This window comes from Monodelphis domestica, chromosome 1 (assembly GCF_027887165.1).
Source record: "Monodelphis domestica isolate mMonDom1 chromosome 1, mMonDom1.pri, whole genome shotgun sequence".
NCBI lineage: Eukaryota > Metazoa > Chordata > Mammalia > Didelphimorphia > Didelphidae > Monodelphis > Monodelphis domestica.
Genome location: NC_077227.1, coordinates 154,808,911 through 154,829,845, shown reverse-complemented (window position 1 = coordinate 154,829,845; position 20,935 = coordinate 154,808,911). Strand labels below are relative to the sequence as shown.

General features: G+C 37.6%; 1 protein-coding gene across 6 annotated transcripts in view; it reads right to left on the bottom strand.

Annotated features, from left to right (window-relative positions):
• The window catches only part of ZNF609 (zinc finger protein 609), a 216,947-nt gene that overhangs the window by 26,551 nt on the left and 169,461 nt on the right, over window positions 1–20,935 (bottom strand). For all 6 annotated transcript variants that reach the window (XM_056808405.1, XM_056808394.1, XM_056808413.1 and 3 more), the window contains one exon: window positions 15,268–15,493. In XM_056808405.1, the coding sequence (XP_056664383.1) occupies window positions 15,268–15,493 (226 nt within the window). The remainder of the gene's footprint in view (window positions 1–15,267; window positions 15,494–20,935) is intronic.

The window sequence follows — 20,935 nt, the reverse complement described above, 5'->3', positions numbered from 1 at the left end:
TTGAGAGACTGACATTATGGTAAGAATTGAGGACATCAGGTTCTGCTATTTTCTGATTCCAATTTACTCTTCATACCCAAACCCTGTGCCAAATCGTTGTATTTGCTATGAAGATCTCTAGGCTCAGTTCAGCCTTATCTGCACTCTGTTTTGTGCTACTAATGTGTGCTGAACTTCACAGAAGCATAAGGAAGAACTGTTTACAGTTGTGAAGTTGTTACTGTAAAAGCAAGCTTATGGCTTTAAAAGCTTTTATTAAAAAACAAACAAACAAACAAAAAAACAAAACCATCCTTTGTTAGATTTGTGCCCTGTTTTCCCAAGAGTCCTTTTAAGTAATAGTACCAGGCCTTCATCAAGTCTTCAGATAAAAACTTATAATATTTCAATGTGGAGTGAAATTTGGAATGAGTTAAAATTCTTAGCTTTTAATTACTTTTTGCTATATAAGATTTGCTACAAACCTTACAACAAGTTTTCTTTGTAGATGGGAGAGAGAGAAGACAGTATTCCCAAATCTTAATCTCAGTCTTCATCTCACTTCAACTTCATGAAGGCCATTTTATTTTGCCCTGATACATGCTTTTAAAAAATATAACCTACATTCAAGTTTTTACTCAGAACTAACTACAAAAAAAACAATTTCTATAAAGTGGAATAAAGAGAATTGTGATCACAAGTCTTTTTCATACCATTTAATTTTTTAAAAATAAAGTAACAAATTGCTTTAAAAACGCTAGGCTTGATTGTGCTTTGTTCTCTTTTATTCACTTTTTTAAAAACTTCTGCCCTTTGTCTAGGCAGAAGAGTGGTAAAGGCTAGGCATATGGGGTTAAATGACTTGCCCAGGGTCACATGGCTAGGAAATATCTGAGGCTAGACTTGAACCCAAGACTCTCCAGAATTTGCTCTCTAGCCACGGAACCATCTAGTTTGTCATTCCCCCACCCTCCACCTACTTTTTAAAAATTATTCAAAGGCTTTCCTTTCCTTTTTTTGTATTACCATCAATACTCCTACTACTCCCAATGTGGGGGAGGGGGGGGCAGCCCAAAGCAACCCACACTATTTGATTGTCTGACCTTTCATGAATTTAATCTTATTTTAATTTATAGACTGACAACTCATACTTTGTATGCTTTAAGAAGTCCAAATTATATTTCACAAAACAACTGAGAAATAGTATGATATTTATTAGTTTTAATTTACAAATAGCACAACTGAGGCTGAGAGGTAACATGACTTGTCCACAATCACAGTTACTTTCTCTTAACCTCAGAAAACCTCAGCTTTTTATAGTCTGGAACCAAGCTTTTCACCTTTTTTTTACTGCCATGGGGACGACCTTTTTGCATGTAGCAGATATTTAACAAAATGAACACCAGATCTGGATAATGCTTTAATTCCACTCTGTTCTTACTAGAGATAATGAGGGATCTCCATATGAGGCCTATTACCCTCTTCCTACCATGCCACCTTTCTTCTGCCCTACACCATTCCCAATCAGATTTCCGATTCCTATGCCAGGACTGTGCCAGGGAGGGGTGAAAGCTTCCTACATTTAGCCACTCCAGTCATCTGAACTGCTTTGCCACTTCGCATTCTGGGACCTTAACCTGCTCTGATTGTTACCATCCTTAGAAGGGTGGTCTTCCCTATTAAAATATAATCTTCCAGAAGGGTGCAGATGATTTCTCTTCTGAGTTTGATGCATAGTTTATTAGGCACAAGTAAGTGCTTAAATGCCCATTCATCCTTGTCCAAAATATAAACAGGGATGTTCTCAGGTCCCAAATGTAAAAAAAAAAAATAGCTCTGCCTTATGCCCATTAGACTAGGATTCAGTTCTCTAATGGAAAACTGATTTAGTTTTAAAATGCTGTATTATCTATGTCTTGTTTTCTTAATTTATTTTGTTAAATATTTTCCATTTACATCTTAATCCAGCTCCCAGGAGTATTGTAGGCCAGGTTTTTGTTACCTCTGGACAGAACAAAAGGCTGGGAATCAAGAAATCCTGGGTTCAAATTTCACCTCAGACCTTTAACAAGCTGTGTGGCCCTCAGCAAGTATCTTAAACTCTTGGTCCTCCATCTATAAAATGAGCCTTTTTTCTTTCTAAGATATCCCCCCAGATTTAAATATCTGATCCTATGATTCTTTAAAATGTTGGATGCTTCTACCAAGTTATGCTTCTCATCTCTAAGGAAGCTCAATGATTTCAGAGAGGAGTATATGTCACTGCTCTGGTGATGGGAGCTGACATTTCTAGGTGTTAAACACCAAAACACCTCTGGCTGGAGCCACAAGGTTCTGAGAATGAAAGTAATGCCACTCAGGGTAGGTAGGTTTATTTTTTTTTTTGGCTTAAATTTTATGTTTGGCCTTGCTCTGCCAGGGGAAAAAAGAAAAGCAGCAATCAAATTGCCTAGTGGTAGCAAAGGGACAGGTGTTTTGAGCAGAGAAGGTCAGGAATGAAAAGTAAGCTCTAGGCAAAAGGCAACAAAGATGTGAAAAGATGAAAAGAAGGGCCAGAAAGCTGCAGGATTATAATTAAGCACACAGTGAATTCTCTTGTGCATGAGGCATTTTAGGAGATGATGTGAGACAAAGACATAAGGCACAGAGCTCAGTTCCTCAATGACAAAAGGTCCTGTGGGGCCCATCAGAGGACAGCTGCAAGAAGCTGTATTTCATAACAAAGTGTGTGAGTGAAGAGGTAGAAAAGCCTAAGAGGGAAACCAGTTTTTGTGTAGATCAGGTTTCTTCCTATTCTAGAAGTTCCCGGCAAGTATACCACAATGGTCAAAGGGTACAAGCTATTTTAACAAACAATTTGCTATTATAAGCTTAATTGACAAAAACAAAGAAGAGAAACCAAAGAAACCAAATCACAGGTTTTTAGACCAATACAACCAAATACTGTATTTGTAACAAAAAAAACAAACAAACCAAACAACAGTTGAGGAAACTTATCAGTTTGTGGTGGAGCAAATTAGACATAGGCACTATTGCACTAACTCTTGCAGCTGAGACCCTAAACCCAAAAGACAGATGCTCTTTGAGGTGCTTATTAGGTCTTGCCTGATGAGAGAAAAAGGCTATATCACAGTACTATAAAAGGCCAAAAAGGGAAAAAAAATCTTCTGTCCTTAGCTTGATAGAACTACAGAGTATTTGGCTACACCCTCAGGGACAGAGGGAATCTAATGGAAGTAGTTATTAATGAACACTATATCTGCTGTCAGAACCAGGTTCCACTGCTTATGAGCTTGGCAGAATCATTTAACCTCTATTTTCTATTTTCTCTGTAAGGTGATGATAACCCTATTTGTTTTAGTACTTCACTAGATTGTAAGGATGAAATAGAAACCTCACAAACCACATGGTAAAGTACTTTGTAAACAGTAAAGCACTACAATAATGTTACCTCTTGGTGGCATGCTCTTCTGGTAGAGGTGCCTCAACTCAGGAAGCTGAATGTGTTCTTTCCTCTAAGTTCCAGCCATGCCTACTCTCCCTCACCAAAGAGGAGCAAGCTGAGCATGTGTGGAACTAAGAGGTTAGAGTTATGAAGAGCACTGCAGAAAACAATTCAATTCTCAGCCAAAGCTAAATATTTGTTTCAGGTTTTCCCTTCCCCCTTAAGAGTTCAGAAGTAAAACAATCAAACCTTATTGGTCTGTAAATAAAGGACTGGTGGCAACTTCAGCTGTGTTCATGACTGCCTAGAAGGCTGTTTCATTTATCTCTAATGATTTATGAAAGGGGAGCTGAAGCTTCTATAAACCTAAACCTTGAGGTATCAAACCTCCAATCCTTTATAACATATTATAGGATGACTAATGGGGTTGGTTACATTAAGAAGGGTTAGAATGCTTAATTTCAAACCACATTTCCCTGCTCAAAAAACATGGTAGTCTGGGAAGGTAACAGAGGCTATATACTCAAAATGCCTTGGAATTCTACATGACTACATAGGAGGCAGAAATGAAGAGAATACTGAGCAGAGTCTATTCACTTCTTTGAATATACTATTAACTAATTCTAAATTATCTAATTATATGTTGTTTGTGCATTTTTAAAAAAGAGAACCAATGACATCACAGGGTGATGTCTTGACTTGTACATGAACTGGATTTAAGTGAGAAAGAATTGCACAAAGTCATCAGTCTTATTCCCCCCTCCAGTCATAGAAGTCCATGGCAAGGCAAAATGTGGTGGATGAATTTGGCATCTTTAGTTAGGAGGTAATAAGATCAGGATAATGACCCCATTTCCAGGTCTTTAGCAACTTGAGTATCAGTCAGACCATAAGAAAGCATTCAACTATGAAAGGGTTTGTCCTAGGAAGCTGCAGGCAGAAATACCATTATTCTTCTCAGAGAGGCTATTTCTATAGGTAGCTCATAAGGAGGAAAAGGAGGAGGAGGTGTTCATTAATGCCTTCTTAACAAGAAATAAATGATGTCTGCAATTGTACTTAGGAGAAGATGGTTTTTAAAGCCCAGGAAAAACTTACACTTTCAAATTTTCTGAATTATCACTTTGACACAGATAGGAAACAGCAAACCTTCCTAATTTCTGGACTATCAGGACATTCAAGTCAAGAGAGCCCACAAGCTGACACCCGTTCTGCCTGAATCACACTCACATGATTACACTATTTTCCATCTGCAAGATTTTCACCAAGAGATTGATCAGCAGCTAGTAGAAAACTCAGGATTATTCCAGGGTAGGGATTAGGGGGTAGGGAGGCAGATAGGTTGTTAGGGGGTAGGGAGGCAGATAGGTTGCTAGTATAATCACAGTCAAGAAAGAAAAGAGAATATTCACAGAATAAGCTTAATCTGTGGGCACACAAACCACTCCCAATACTAATTCTACCCCAGAATGCGGAGGATCTCAAAGTAGCCTTCATTTCCCAGCTATAAGATCCCTCTACATCATGGACATTTTGCATTGTGCTTATTACACCCTCCAAATTATAGATCCTCCCTTTCCTTCTCCTGGGGTAACCACAAACTATACCAGTGGTTAGGGAGAGAGACAAGCTTAGTGGGGCATTTCTCTGCAAAGCTCAACAGACACATTTTTCCTTCATATCCTTGATCATCTAAGGGCTGAGAAATTCAGCTAAGTGAACAAACTTCTCTTTCTTGTTGGTAATCCTTGTAACACACCTAGAAATTTTAAGCTGTGGTCACAATTAGTAGAAGAACCACACCATGGCACTATGTGCTAGCAGTGCAAAGAAATGTAGCTAAGGTCTAAGGAAACAAGAGTGTTGAGGTGAGACTTGGGGGCTTTGAGAGTATGGCAGGAAAAGCCCTTATTAGGTGGTAAATTCTTTGCATCTACATTCTGTCCATCTTTTCTATTCCCAGTGTTCACTACTGAATTTTGAATTTTGTAATCAGGAAGCTCCTAACTGAGGAATTTCTCCCAAAGCAGAACAATGTCATCTCTGTGGCTTGTAGTATTGTAGTAGGGCTTTCCAATCACCAGTTCTCTATTCTAGTATATCATTTGGCCTCTTGCCTTGAATTTAATTAAGCTTCTGGAATTGAACTGAAACACAGAGAGACAAGGCATTTACCGCTGAGCTCAGTTCTAGGAGTTAGATGAAAATTCAACCCATTACATGAAGGATAAAGGAGCCACAGACTAGTCTAAAATGGAATACAACAAAAAAATGGAAAAACAAAATTAATTTTAATTGTTTCATCCTTACAGATAGTGTCCTTTTCCATTCAGAGCTGCTGGCTCCAAATGTATATTTTTATGTTTTATATTTAAGATGAAGAGAGGTCTTTAAATAATTTAAATTATTCCAAGAAGTTGGCAGAAGGATGAAGAGCAGGGGAAGGTAGGTATATGAGATGAAACATCCTATTCAAGGTCTAAGGAGAAGCAGAGGAAAACATTCAGAAGTTACAAGAGAGAAGAGAGTCCAATGACAATTTCAGTTTAATGAAAAGGTTCAGTGGACAGAAAATTATCTGAAGGAATTTCTCCTGGAATTTGTAGACACCCTAAAAGGAACATAGTTAGAAGAGAGGAATCAGGAGATGACATAGCTCAAAAAGTTACTTCTTGATCATATATCAGCCTGTTACCATATTGATGATAGTAAGTAAAGTAACCAAGTAAGGGAAAATCTAGAATTTGGAAGGAATAGAGGGATGGTAGATTAACCAGAAATCCCTTGAGCAATGAGAAAGTGGCATGTCAAAAACTGGCAAAAAATCCATGTCTTGTCCACCTCTAATCCAATCAAAAGTTCCTAAGCACCAGGTGCTATTATATCACATTCAAGACCAGAGAGGCAAGAATGCAAATAATGAAGCTATAAGCTATAATCCTAAAAACACAATGTTACTCAGTAGGCTTCAAAATTTTTAAAATTTTTATTTAATTGATTAATTAAGAACAATTTTCCATGGTTATGTGATTCATGTTCTTTCCTTCCCTTCCTCCGAACCTCCTCTCATAGGCAACACTCAATTCCACTGGGTTTTACATGAGTCACAGTCTTGATCAAGACCTATTTCCATGTTATTGGTATTTGCACTAAGGTGATCATTTAGAGTCTTCAGTTGGCTTTTAAAATAGGGAATACTTTAAATTTGTACAGTTCGTAGTACAGTTGATGTTCGCAGACTTATATGGTCAGCTAGGATGTGAAGATTGAGAGACAAGCATCATTAAAAATCTAGTCATCTCTAATGAATGTTTGGAAATGATCAAATAAAATATTGTTTAAAAAAAAAAAGAAATCTAGTCATTAAGGTCCCAAATTTTAGAACCTGGGACTCTTTAATTTAGGGTGGAGGGTTTTGGATCTCTCTGGAAAGATGGTAAATCCTGTGGCCCCAATCTGAGAATGCTTTTAAATTAAGAAAATTAAGATTAAAAAAGAAGTCAATTAGAACCAAAATACAATTATTTAAAAAATTAAGTACAAAAACAAGTTAATGAATCCCAGATTAAGAAATCCTGTGCTAGAATGCGGTCTGCCTCAAAATGAAGAGTAGTTTTACTTCATCTTTCAGTAGCAGAAGCAGCAACTTAAGCAAAGTTTTGCTTGAAATGGCCTAAACTTACCTGTATAAGAGTCAAACCTAGCTGCAAAGGTAGCCAAGACTTCTGTCCATCACTTTAAAAATTAATTATATGACCCTCTTCAATTACACATAAAAACAAGGGCTAAACATCATCTTGAAATGGCAGCCTAACCAGGATACATAAGAGTTCTTATTTGATTAATATTATATTAAAAATTAAAGAAAATCATTATTTCTATTAGGGAGTACCTGAATAACTTATAGTGTATGGTTTAATAAAATAACTACTCTGCTGGAAAAAATGATGAGATAGTTTCAGAGAAACCTGAGAAGATTTGTACAAAGTGATTCAGAGAAAAGTAAGCAGAACTTGGACAACAATTATATAATGACAAAGGAAATCAACTTTGACTTAGGAACTTTGACCAATATAATCAATGATTTGAGAGAAACAAGGTTGAAGCAAGCTATTCACTTCCTAGCTGATGTCAGATTAAAAGTATAAACTGACATTTTTTTCAAAAGTGACCAACATGACTATTTGCTTATACTTGTTTCCTCCTCCCCCACTCCCTTTCCTCCTGATAAGGTTGCCAAAAGAGAAAGGTCAGTGAAGCATTAAAAAGGCACCAAGGAGTTCTAAAAAAAGTCAAAAGTAAAAATAAACAAGCAAGGAAGCTTAAAAGTTACATTATGAATTTATCATAAACTCAAAAGGAAAAGCAAATTGTGTAATTATTCCAAGTTTCTGCTTTTTATTGTCAGTCATAAACATCTGTTAAATACCAAGGATAAAACGAGAAAGGCAAAAAACTATCCCTGATCTCAAGGAGATCTGAGGTTAATGGGGGATATACAATATGAAATACTATGTATAAATTATATACAAAATAAATTTAAATAATAAATAGAAGACAATAAAATTAAAGAGGATCAGGAAAGGTTTCCTATCAAGGACAGACCTTTAACTGGGACTTGAAAGAAGCTGGAAAGTAGAGATGAAGAGAAAAAGTTCCAAGTATGAGAGAGAGCCAGTGAAAATTCTTGGAGTCAGGAGATGGAATGTCTTGTTTTAGGAATAGCAAGGAGGTCTGTGTCTCTGATCACAGAGCATTTGGTGAAGTATAAGGTAAAAGAAGATTGGAAAGGTAGGATGGAGCAAGGGCACAAAGGGCTTTGAATGCCAAATAGGATTTTTAAATCCATCTTGGAAGTTACAAGAACCCACCTGAATTGAGAGAGAAAAGTATGCAGAATGAGGGAAAAGAAAGGAAAAAAAGTGGAACCTGGGTAGATCTGTGTTTTAGGAAGACCATTATGACAAGATGAAGGTCTACACCTGAGTTGATGTCAGAAGAGAAAAGGGACCATATATTTAAGAGATGTTATAAAGGTGAAATAAATAGTCATGGACACTAACAGATTGGAGGTTAATGTTGAGAGTTCAGAGTTTGTGAGCAGAGGGGCCTGGGAGAATGGAGTGTAGGGGAAAAGATAATGAGTTCAATTTTGCACAGGTTGAGTTTATGTTCAAGACATTTATATCCAAAAGGCCACTGAAGATGGGAGCCTGAAATTGAGCAAGGCAAGTTAGATCTGGAGAAGTAGACTTGAGAGTTATCAGCACAGAGATGGCAACTGAAATCTTTAGAGAACCAGGCCCAAAATAAGAGATCCATGAGTGGAGCCTAAAAGAAGATCCAGTAAAGAAGGCTGAGAAGTAGCAGTTAGATAGATAGAATCTGGAGAGAGTAGGTCATGAAAACTTATAATAAGAGGTATCAAGACAAAGAGGATGATTGACAATATATCAGTTATAGGAAATTCAAGAAGGATGAGGACTGAGAAAAGGCTACTAGATTTGGCAATTCATAGATCTCTGATAACTTTGGTAAGAACAATTTTTAGATGAATGATGAGATTGGGAGCCAGGATATAGAGTCAAAAAAGGAGAGAAAAGGGAAGTGGGGACTTCTCAGAAGTTTAGCTACGAAATGAATTAGAGATATAGGACAACAGCTAGCAGGAACAGATAGATCAAGTCAGGATTTTTTAAAGGATGGGGCAGATAGTCATGTTTATAGGAGGTAGGTAAACAGCCGGTACACAAGTCAAGACTGAAGATGAAATAATGATGATGATAGAGGGAGAATTCTGCTGAAAAGTGAGAGGAAAGAAAGCAGAGGTACTTCTAGAATAGAGGACGTTCTATATTTTATTCACACAAAGGAAATAGGATGTTAGCTAAAGGGAGTGCTTTACTTTAAATAAGGAAATGCTAGTTTTATTTGGTTTTGGTTGGGTTCAGAATTTTTAAAAGGGGAAACAAAACAAATAGCAAACAAAGTCAAAGAAACTCATAAAGAAGTACCAATTCATCTCTGCCTAGTGAGAGAATGTGTGTTTTGTTTTTCTAATTAGGAAGGAAGAGTTTTAGGGAGAAAAGACAGGGTTCTTTAAGAGAACGAAAAGGTCATTGAAACATTTTGAAAGACAGCAATAAGGAAGACCCGATTTGGGGGATAGCTAGGTGGCACAGTAGAATAGAAAGCACTAAACCTGGAGTGAGGATCTGAGTTCAAATCTGAAAAGAAACGCTTCCCACCTGTGAGACCACCTTGCCCTTCTGTCTTAAGAGTTGTTACTAGGACATTAGGTAAGGGTTTTTAAAAAGGACAGATTTGAAAATTCTATGTAGAATTCATCACATACCTCAAAAGAAAAAGCAAGCTATATATCAGATCTATGGTTTTGCAAACAATCCTTTTCCAGTTCTACTTTGCTTATGGAAGTGCTCGTTTTGTGCTATAAGTTCAGAATTTTTAAAAATGGAAAAGAAAAATGTTAAAGAAACCAAAAATAAAAAAAACTTCAAATAGTTTGCTTTGGTTTTCAGTATTGAAATGCATGATGATAGCTCTGTTGTTTTTAAATTGGGAAAACTCCTTCATTCCAATGAGGACAGAAAAGAGTCACTACTCTATATCAATTACAGTTGCAAGGAAGGAACAAAAAAGATGTTGCTCTTGTTTTTTGGAGGTTAGGGAGTGGAAAGAAGGACAAGGGATGAAAAAAAGAGCATATGTGAGTTGATTTTACTAATTTTTCTTTTGAGTGACTGCTGTTGCCATGTGCTAGTCTTGGTTGCTATGAAGGTTTAATGTGCTAGACAATGGCTGTTGGGCTCAATAAGTTTGTGTTATTGGCTGAGATTTTCATATGGGGAGTCAGGCTAGTATGCAACTGACCAAACTCAGGAGCTTGGTCACAGTGCCCTGCATCTCCAGGTGAGTGTAGTCTAAAAGCAAATAACTGATGGCAAAAGGCAAAGTTAATTACACTGAAGAAGAAATTAGTAATATTACAAAGAAGTATTATTTTTTACTTTTCTAGTACAGTATGTACAATTAGATATTTAATGGTTCAAACATATTTTCCCATGTCAGAATTACATGGAACAAACCAAAAGTAACCAGCCAACATAGCAATTTCTGTGAAAAGAGATTAACAGTCTGCCTTTCTCTCTCAACTGAGAGGGATAATGGTCTGGAAGGGAGGAGGGGAACTTGTCAAAAAGTTACCCAAGCAGATGAGAATAATGAATCAACCACTTGGGCAGGCTCTTCTCAGGGAAGCTAACTACAGGAAAACTAACATCCTGCTAAGTAAAACCACTGTCTATTACTCTGGTAATGAGAAAACTGCAACCCACAGACCAAAGCACATGGCTCAACCACAGAGCTTGAAATGGGGCCAAGTTAGAAACTGGGGCAGGAGCACAGAGAAGCCACAATGGCCTGTCTGAAAAGACAGCTGTCTTTTACAGGTTTTCATCCATCCTCATCATCCCTCAAATTGATTTTTTTTCTTGCTACTCTAAAAAGCACAAAATGTTTAGAGCTGGAAGGGGCTTTAGAGACAACCTACGTTAATAATGAAGAAAAGCCCAAAAAGTAAAATGACTTTCCTAAGTTAGTGCAGTGTAGTGGAAAGAGTACTGGTCTAGAGACATCTTGGGTTCAAATGTGACCCGAAGACACTTCCTAGCTATGTGACCCTGGGCAAGTCACTTAATCTCCACTGCTAGCCCTCACTCCTCTTCTGCCTTGGAATCAATACACAGTAAAGAAACAGCATTTCACAGGCCATTTTTATGAAATCAGTTTTGTCATACAGCTGACAAAAGGATATTAAGAATATGATCTCACTGAATACTTGGAAGTATTTGATTATGGTAGAATAAAAAAATATTTAGTATCAATTCTAAGAAGATATGGGTTTAAATAAAAAGAAAAAAAATACTGGCCCTGAAGTCACAGAATCTAGGTACAGATTCCATCTCTGATGTTACTGCCTTACTCAAATAACTTAAGCTTCCTGGGCCTCAGTTTTCTTACTTGTAAAATGAAAGGTTGGGACTGTCTCTGATGGCAGTTCTAGCTGTAAACTTTTAAGCCCATGAGGCTATGCCTAAGGTCACAATTAACTAGCCAAGAAAGCCTTGTTAAGCGCCCTCAATCCTGACTTCCTAGCATCTCTCCATTATATCCAGTAGTCTATAAAGAAGTACCAGATTTTCTTCTCCAGTCTTATGGGACCAAAAGCCCTGAAGCATAATAGGCCACAGGAGACTGGAGGTCCTGGGTTCAAATTTTACTTCAGATACTTCCTAACTGTGTGACTCTGGGCAAGTCATTTAACCTCCACTGCCTAGCCTTTACCTCTCTTCTGCCAATATATAGTGTTGATTCTAAGATAGAAATTATGGGGTAAAAAAATAAATGAAACATGGTTACATGAATTGTGTACAACACATTATTACTCTTCCAGGATTATGTTCTATGTTGCCTTAAGTTATATAATCATTGAATTGTAGAGTTCGAAGACAGCTCCTCAATTTACAAAGGAACAAATGTAGGCCTATTTTAAGGGACTGCTATTACCTGAGAGTAGGGATAAAAAAGCAAGGCTCACTGCACTTTCCACAAAAGAAAGTCTGCTTGGCATACTAGGAGTAAGACACAATACATTTTCTACGGTCTAGTTTCTAAGGTACCAGCCTTCTTAAGGTTCCTGCCTTAAACTGGCCCAACTGTAGATGCTTGAATCTTTGTCTAAAAGACTTTGCCTTTTATAGATTAAAAAGAAAAATGTCAACATGCAACTTTGCATAAGATGAACTTGGCTTAGGCTTAAAATTATTGCTATTGAGGCACTGGGTGAGATTGCTAACCTAAAAATGTAGATTATAACAAAACAACAGAATCCCTGACCCTGGAGTTGGGTTAGGAACCCATTTTTCTGATTTTAAGTGAAGAAAGGAAGGAATCAAGGCAGATGTCAAGGCTCTGGGTATGTGTTGAGACTGTGACACAAAGCAAAGGAAAGTTGTAGGATTGATGTATGACTGAGGAAACAGTTCCAAGAAAAATAAGAGACAAAACTCTCAGTTTTATGATAGGTCCTGGGGTCTTTCTAATGGCAGAAATTCCAAAGTTGAGCCTCCCCAAGGGGGCATTCTTAGTAATGCCAGCTAGATTATTAATGGCTTAAAAATAGAGGGGAACTAAAGGAATCTCAAAATACCTCTAAGGAAAGATCTACATTGATGGCAGGGGAAGGAAGGAGTGAAGGAGTAACATAACAGGACAGCTAGGAAGAAAAAAATTAAGTCCATGGCCTCTACACTAGTTCACAGAATGATGATTTAGTTCTGCAGGGTCCTTTGTGTATTCCTTACCCTTTTATTTTTAATTTTTTTAAGAAACCCTTCCATCTCAGAATCAAAACTGTGTATTGGTTCCAAGGCAGAAGAGCAGTAAGGGCAAGGCAATGGGGATTAAGTGACTTGCCTGTCACACAGCTAGGATGTGTCTGAGACCAGATTTGACCTCCCATCTCTGGGCCTGGTTCTCAATCCACGGAAGCACCTACCTGCCCCCCCCCCCCCCCATCCTTTAAGAGAGGTCAAGTAGTTTGTAGCATCTGACTATGTATATAATGCCCCTTACATGAACTAGGCATTCTACACTGGGGGAAAAAGTAGATAAATGGCTACACCTCATGGGGAAATCCAAGAGGGGTTGGTTGTTTTCTGAAGTATTTGTATGCAATTCTTGACAATTTCTTGTGCACACCTGGAGAAGAAGACAGTAAGGTAGATGCCACATAAGGAAGAATCTTTTATTAGGTGAAGAAGGGAGAAGACATTTACATTTGTCTTCAATTCAGAACTTTCAAGATCTAGAAGACCAGAACAAGGCTAATTCAAGATAGGTGCTAGATGGCCAATTACTCTCATATAGAAAATGTCAGAGATATGGCACAGAACAACAGTTCAAGCTGCCTTGCCCTAGTTGTAAAGAAATATGTGAATCTTTAGATATTTTCTTTTTTCCTGACCTCAAAGGAAAGAAAATTTTAGACTTTTTCTGCTCTTTTTCAAGGTTTTCTTTGGGTTCACATACATGAAAAAATATCACTTTTGAGAAAGTTGCCTATCCCCCCTCCTCTCCAAATCTTGGAGATATTCAGAGCAAGTAGACAAGAAATTGATCTCTTCTGTCAATCAATTCAGTGCACTGAGGCAAGATGCCCTGGGGCATGCTGAATGGCATTAAGCTGTGGTCTTGACATGTTTCTCATTCCAACAGATTCTCTGGCTGTTCTGAAGTTTGGCTACAAGCAAATGACATTTAAATAAAACAACAAAAAACAGAGACAGCTGCTTTGTGATTTCTGGATTGCACATAAGGTACATAGAAACAGACACAAATCTCTGTGTATTCCTTTTAACTTAAAAATCTACTGTGCATTTTGGCCTCTGGCATAGGATGAAACTTTAATCTCATTGAAATGAAAAACTAGCTTCATGATTAATACCCACAAAAGCGCAAAGCCAACAGTGAGACAGGTAACTAATCAATGCCTACTGCACAATGTACTGAAAGAAACACTAAATAACATTATTCAGGGGAACAGAATTTATCAGAATGATCCCAGGTGTATCTGTATTTTAAAAAACATATCTACAAGATACTTTGTGATAATCAAGAGATATTTAGTTAGTTACCTAATTCTGGGACTCACGACTTCTTTGAGTATAAATTTTATCCTCAAGGTGATTACTGATGCCAAAGCCTAACAAAACTCTAAGGTCTAGGCTTCTCTAACCATTCCTCCGGTTGGGGAAAGGGAGGAGTGGAAGCATAAGATGTGGTTAAATGTTTTGGGTTGTTTGATGTTCGTTTTTTTTTTTATTTAAATAAACTCTTATGTTCTGTCTTAAAATTGATACTAAGTATTTGTTCCAAGGTAGAAGAGCTGTAAGGGCTAGGCAACTGGGGTTAAGTGACTACCCAGAGTCACACAGTTAGGCCAGTTAAATGTTTAAAGAATGAAACAAAGACAGACATTTTCCAATTTTCCTAATCTATGTGCCATACATATATGTTGTGGGATACATGGGCAGGTAGTGACTTCTAGGTAGTTTTGGGAGTTGGTCTTGCTTTTTAAAGAAAAATGTTCATGGGAAGACAAGCTGATGCGAAGTGATGAGTGCAGAACCTGGAAAATATACACAGTGACTACACAATAGAAAGAAATTACAATAGAATCTATGAAATGACACCCCCAAGAGAATACTTTCCACTTCTTTTCAGAAGTAGGACTCTATGGACATAGGGTGCTATACATGACATTAGGCCTTTTCAATATGTTGTTTAATTTTGCTGAAACTTAAAAAATTTTTTTATTCTGAAAAGGGTTAGCTCTTTAGGAAGGGGAGGAAAGCAATACATTGGAAAAATGTAGGTAATAGAAAAATAAAATATCAGTATAAGTTTATAATATATTAAAAAGAAAAACAATAACTTTGTTAAATTAAAAAGAAAAAAATTTTAAAAAAGAAAATGCAGGTCATTTTTCCTGGCCTTAATCCACTAAGTACTATTGCACTTGGGCCAACAGTGTTACATTCTATAGATGCCAAGAGTTAAATAACCAGTCAAAGAAAGTGACTCTCTCAATTCTGCAAATATCAGGAATTGATTGCTAATAAACTTGTAATCCATGGGAGATTGTAGATCTTGAGACTCCTAACCTATACTTTAGTTATCCTTGCATTAGAAGACTAAATTAGCCCATTCTGAAGAAGAGACATTGAAAAGGTATTTAATGCATATCACACATCACAACTTACCATCTTCTGTTTCTTGCCACACAATGCCTTCTAGGTTGACACTGGTCCCAGGTTCACAGGGGCCTAGGCACTCAGGTTCTGTAGCCAATGCCACATCACAAGTGTTCACTCCAACAGAGCGGGTTCGAACCATGATCTGCTCACAGGGGGAGGAGATATCATTACTGACCACTGGAACTAAAAGGTGCAGTGGCAGCACAGCTGGTGTAGAGACAGGAGATTCCATCTGGGGGGGAGGGGGAGGAGAGAAAACAGCAAGGGAGTTGTAATTAGAACACTATGAGGAAAAGACCTTTTAATCCATCTATTTCCCATATCTCTCTCCAATGAATCATGCTTGGAGGGAGCTACGTTCTGCATTTTTTTAACTCTTGGCTCAAAACTATAGTCTCTAGTCCTTGTGTACAGAACCTAACATTTCATTCCAAACAAAGTGAAAATCCTGAGATAGAGGCTCACCCTTTCTGGAGATATGCTCTTTCCACTGCCTATTATCCCAACCCCCATTATTAATTGCTCATAAACAATGTTCCATAATAAATATGTAAAGAGGCAGTACAGTTATTTTCCCCATCATGGAAACTTGAAAGAGAGGGGGTCTACAGATGTTCTCAGGGAGATCTAAGTTTTACACCTGAGAAAGATCATCTAGCCTAAATCTTCCCCTCATTTCATTTTAAAGAGTGGGAAATAAGTCACCTGGATATTCAAGAAGGAAAATACCAAGTCAGAAGTGAAATTTTTGAAAGGCAGAGATCTCGTTATTTCTCTTCCTTACTAGTAGTACAGGTTTTACCATGGAGTATATTAATCAGTTAGGTTATCTACAAAGCAAAAAGTAGATGGGAGAGTCATAAAGAGCCCCTCAAGACAACTCAAAAGATCAAGGGCTCCAAAAATATCTTTTGAAACATTGTTATCTCCCACCTGACCTTTTCATTTGACAGAAATCTACTTAAAAAATTAGGCTTGGAACAATCAAATGAGCAACTCTCACTCCTATGATTTCAAAAGGAGTTATATGGATCTGGTCATTATCCTTATCTGCAAGAAATAGGAGCCCTGCTTCTATGTATTAGCAAATCTCTACAGTTTACAGAAGCAGGTGATAAAACATCCCTCAATGAAAAAGGACAAAATTTGAAATAGTCATTTTACCTATGATCCTAGACACCTAAAAGAATGATTACTTAGGATTCTAGATGAGTGCAGATCACTCTGAGGGATGAGAGAAAAGGGAGTTATTAATAAAAAGGGTAGTTCCTTTAACTCTCTGAATCCTAGCATTTATCCAGTTGGTAGAATCTATGGATCTGCAGCACTGAGTTTCAGCCTTTTAGCAGACTCAACAAATCAGCTGATTGATTTCCCATAATGACTTAACACCATTGATAAGAAGACCTAGAAAGAAGAGAAACAGGAATACAGACACAGTGTTGCTTAAAAAAAAAAAAAACAACCATGTAGGGCTTAGATATTTTACTCCGGGGACTACTTAATGAAAATGCACAGCAACTCTTGAATCTGAAGTCAACAGGTAAAGGAAAACACATATGTTATACAGTTCTAGCCCTTGGTAGCTCTGTAGTAAAATTCTGACTCTGGAATTGCCTATCATTTATGGCTCTCTACGAGTTACAATGCTTTTACTCTACACCCTGCCATGGAAGACTATAAGAAAAGTTGAGGTCTGGTCATTGCTACACTCATTGCATGGAGCTGACGTCAGCTTTCTGGCTTAGAAAGTCAAAGCAATTTGCAGATCATCACTGGAGGTACACAGAAAAGCTTAAACTGATTCAAGACTAATTCTGGTCCCTGAACATCTGCCAAAACATCTTTTTTTCCTGTTTGTTGCTACACAGTGTACAACTATACTTCTCTATGCCTCTCTCCAATTCCTCTAACCCAGCCTTTTCATGAAACAATTAGCTAGAGTGGGAGTTTGTATATGGCATCTTCCACTTTATAAAATTCATTTGGCAAAACAGCTGCTTTCTACTTTTGTTTCCTCTGCAGTGGGAAGTTTAAAATTTTACTAGCAACTAGGTCCCAAAAAGCTCCTCCCTACTCTCCATTAATTTTTATTTGAAAACTGAGTAAAAAACGTAAATGGGATGTGGGGAAAGGACTAAAGAAAAGAATAACAAAACGAAGCCTCCATTTCTGTGTGGTTCAGAAACATTGCTTCCATCAAGTAATTAGTTAGGAATGATATAAAGGGGGCAAACCTCTGGAGAGGGAGATGAGTTGAAGATTATGCAGCCCTGAGAAAGTAGTAGAATGACATACAATGTGTTACTCACTCTTCTTTGTTTTTCAGTTTGTTCTCCCAATTAGTACTCTAAAGTCACTGTCAGGAATAAATTCTTTGGGGTCTAAGCTCCACGGACTCATTTGTTGGCCTAGAAAGGGTGTTGTCGTTGGGGTTTTGTTTGTTTGTTTTGTCTTGAACATTGGCAAACAGCTAGATCACCTTCGAGGCTATTATTATGTCTCCTAGCCACTGAGTCAAATTTGTGGGCTGCCAACTTCTTCTATCATCTAGGCTCTCTGACACAGAAAAGAAGGCAAGTTCTCTGAGGAGCTTCTCACAAAATCAAAGTGTCAGCTCAAAGACTAATGACCAGGGAGAGAAGTTTTTTTAACCAAATAAGAAACAGAAGAGGCTGTGAAAGATAAAATAGATAATTTTGACTTTGTGACATTGAAAAGCTTTTATAAGAAGAGAATCAGCTCATATGATGAGAAACAGTTGATTGAGAAAAGAACTCTTTGCCTCAAATACTTATGATAAGGGTCTGAAATCTAAGATATATGGAAAATCAGAGAATATGAAAAAAAAAATCCCAAAGGGAGAACCATCGCCACTTACGAGAAACTTAATAATCCTAAGAATGACCTCAACTCACTAATAAGAGAAATGCAAAAAAAAGGAAAAGAAAAAGAAAAAACCTCAAACAATTCTATGGTTTCATCTTACATTCTATAATTAGGCAAAAATGATAAAAGAATCACTGCTCAAAGGGCTGAGAGAAGATAGGAACACTAATACACTGTTAGAGGAACAATGACTTTGTCTAACTTTTAGACACAACTGGAAATTAGGTTTAAAATGTGGCTAAAAAATTCACATCCTTAAACCGAAAGAATCTGTTAGGCTGGTCAAAGACAGAAAAGTATTCGTGAGTACATCTTACTGTGTACTTAACAGCACTTTTTGGGTAAACAAAGAACTAATTAACCATATCTTGGTACATGAATGTAACAGAATATTGCTGTGCCATAAGGAACAACTATATATAACTATATAAAACAACTACAACATATATGGGGAGTGGGGGGGGGGGGAATGGACAACAAAAAGAAAACACATCATCATTACCAACCCACTTAGCTCTGGGAAAGAGTTGTGAAAATTAACCCACTTCCCTTCATTTCAAAAGGTGGAGCATTATGGATACAGACGATTTCATTTACTGACGTATGTAATTACTGTATTGATGAATGTGACATAAAAGTATCAATATAAAAATAATATAATTTTTAAATGATTCAGCTGGAAAAGGTCATTTTTACAAATGTAATCTATGCCCAGGGAAGATATATGATGTATACAATGGGTCACAAGTACTAAGAAGCAGGCTTGGAATTTGAATCCAAAGTACTGCTAGTTCCCTAAGTCTAAGGATGGTACTTTTGTTACATGCTGGAGGAGAAACCTCAAAAAAAAAAAAACACGCACAACTCTCCACATCTTGCAGCTGGGGACGAAAACCTAACAAACTATTATTGCTACATCTCAAGTGTTCTCTAATTTAAGCTGCTCTAAAGACCCTGGAAATCAGAAGAGGATACATTCGGTAACACCTAAGTCACAGGAAGTAAATTGCAGGAAGACTGGAAGAGATTGGTTGCCAGTTGCCTACCAAACAAAATTTCCTCTTCCTTCTCTTCCTCCTCCAATGCAAGAGAGGAGCTAACCTGTTTGTTTATGTAAGAGAGGGTACGGAAGGATGGAAGAGGGATGAGAGGAAGGGTGACTGTGGGTTTGAAACTGCTCAGTTTCCTTCCACTTTGCAACAGAAACCTAAGGAAAAACCACAGTACAGAACAATAGCACTTAATTACAGCTCCAGCTCTGCTAATTACCATTCGGTCACATCTGTAATCTTCATTATGCCACAGTGCATAATAAGCAGCTCTGTGATACCCATCTACTAAACCAGGCAGCTTTATAGAATTTTATATTTCACTGTACACTGGCATAAATGTAACATGTTTATCAGGTGAATGGAAATCAGAAGGACACATTTTGTAACCTCAGAGGTACTAAAATGATGCTAGAGCGATGACAAAACAGTATTCTCAACTGTGTTAAACCTAGTACTGTTAATATCCAGGAAAAGCCTGATCAGTTCTTACACTATGAAATAAAGCAGTTGTATGGGAAAAGCCTAAGGAGCTTGGAGTAAAATTGGGGCGATACAATCCTTGAATTTTTCCAACAATTCATGTCCCATTATATTTTAAGGAAGCTTCTTCACTTCACCTTTAGCTATTATTTTAATACCATCTAGTTGGCTTTAAGTGTTGATAGGCAGGTGACATGGAAATGGGGACTTGATGAGAGAAATAAAGGGAGCCCAAGCCATTAATCTCACCACATGAAATAATTATATACTGCCCTCCAGTGCCTCCCACACATGACAGCAAGGATGCCAGGAAAGCTCTTCAAGGCTGCATGCAACTATTTCAGGGGTGGAAAAGATATTAAGGACTATACAGGACTTGCTTTTTGGAAACTGCTCATTATAAGCAGAGCTTTGGGACCTGCATCTTCAGAATCAAAAGGCAGCAGAGAGTTGATTCCACAGATGCCAGTAGTTTGAAGAGTAATTATAATACAGTTCCAGTTATCCAGGATGAATGAGAATTAGGCAGAGCCAGCAAGCTCTCAGGATAACTCTGTTCCATCACCCTGAACCAGCAAGTGATTAGCCAAACAGTAATTAAAAATGCAGCAATAGACTCCAGTGGCTCCCTGTACCTCTTAGATCAAACTTACATCCTATTTGGTCTTTAGAGCTTTTCCCCATTCTTCTAGTCTTTTTTACTATACTACATCTTCTTGGCTACTCCCCTTAAACTGAACTCTTAACTACTAAGTAGGGTGACCAGTGATACTCAGAGATGATGGTGATAATTTTAGGTCTGTATTCCTAAAACCATTGGTCAAGTCCCTAACAATGGTTTCCCTTCTTAGTCAGCACATATGACTAGCTCAAAGTTGTGACATTTACTTAAAAGTAACAAAATTTCCCCCAATAATAAATCTGAATTCCACTTTCATATACAGTGTCTGTGGGGGAAAAAAAAAAGGTAGTGAGGCATACAGATGAAAAGTGCTGATGGTGAAGGAAATATCACTCTGCCACTGCTGGAACCCTGACTTCTTTCCTCCTTCTGGAGTCCCTACTCTGTTCCCTCTACTGGGTTCAGCATCTCTGCTGGATGAGCTGAGTTCCATCTGTTCTTGCCAGCTTGTATTAAAGGTTTGGGTCTCTTCTCTGCTGGCAAGGGCCATGCTCCTTGAAGCTGCCAAGTCTTCCAATTCTTCGTCTGGAAAATGTGTCTCTCAGCTTAACTACTGACTCCCTAGATCATT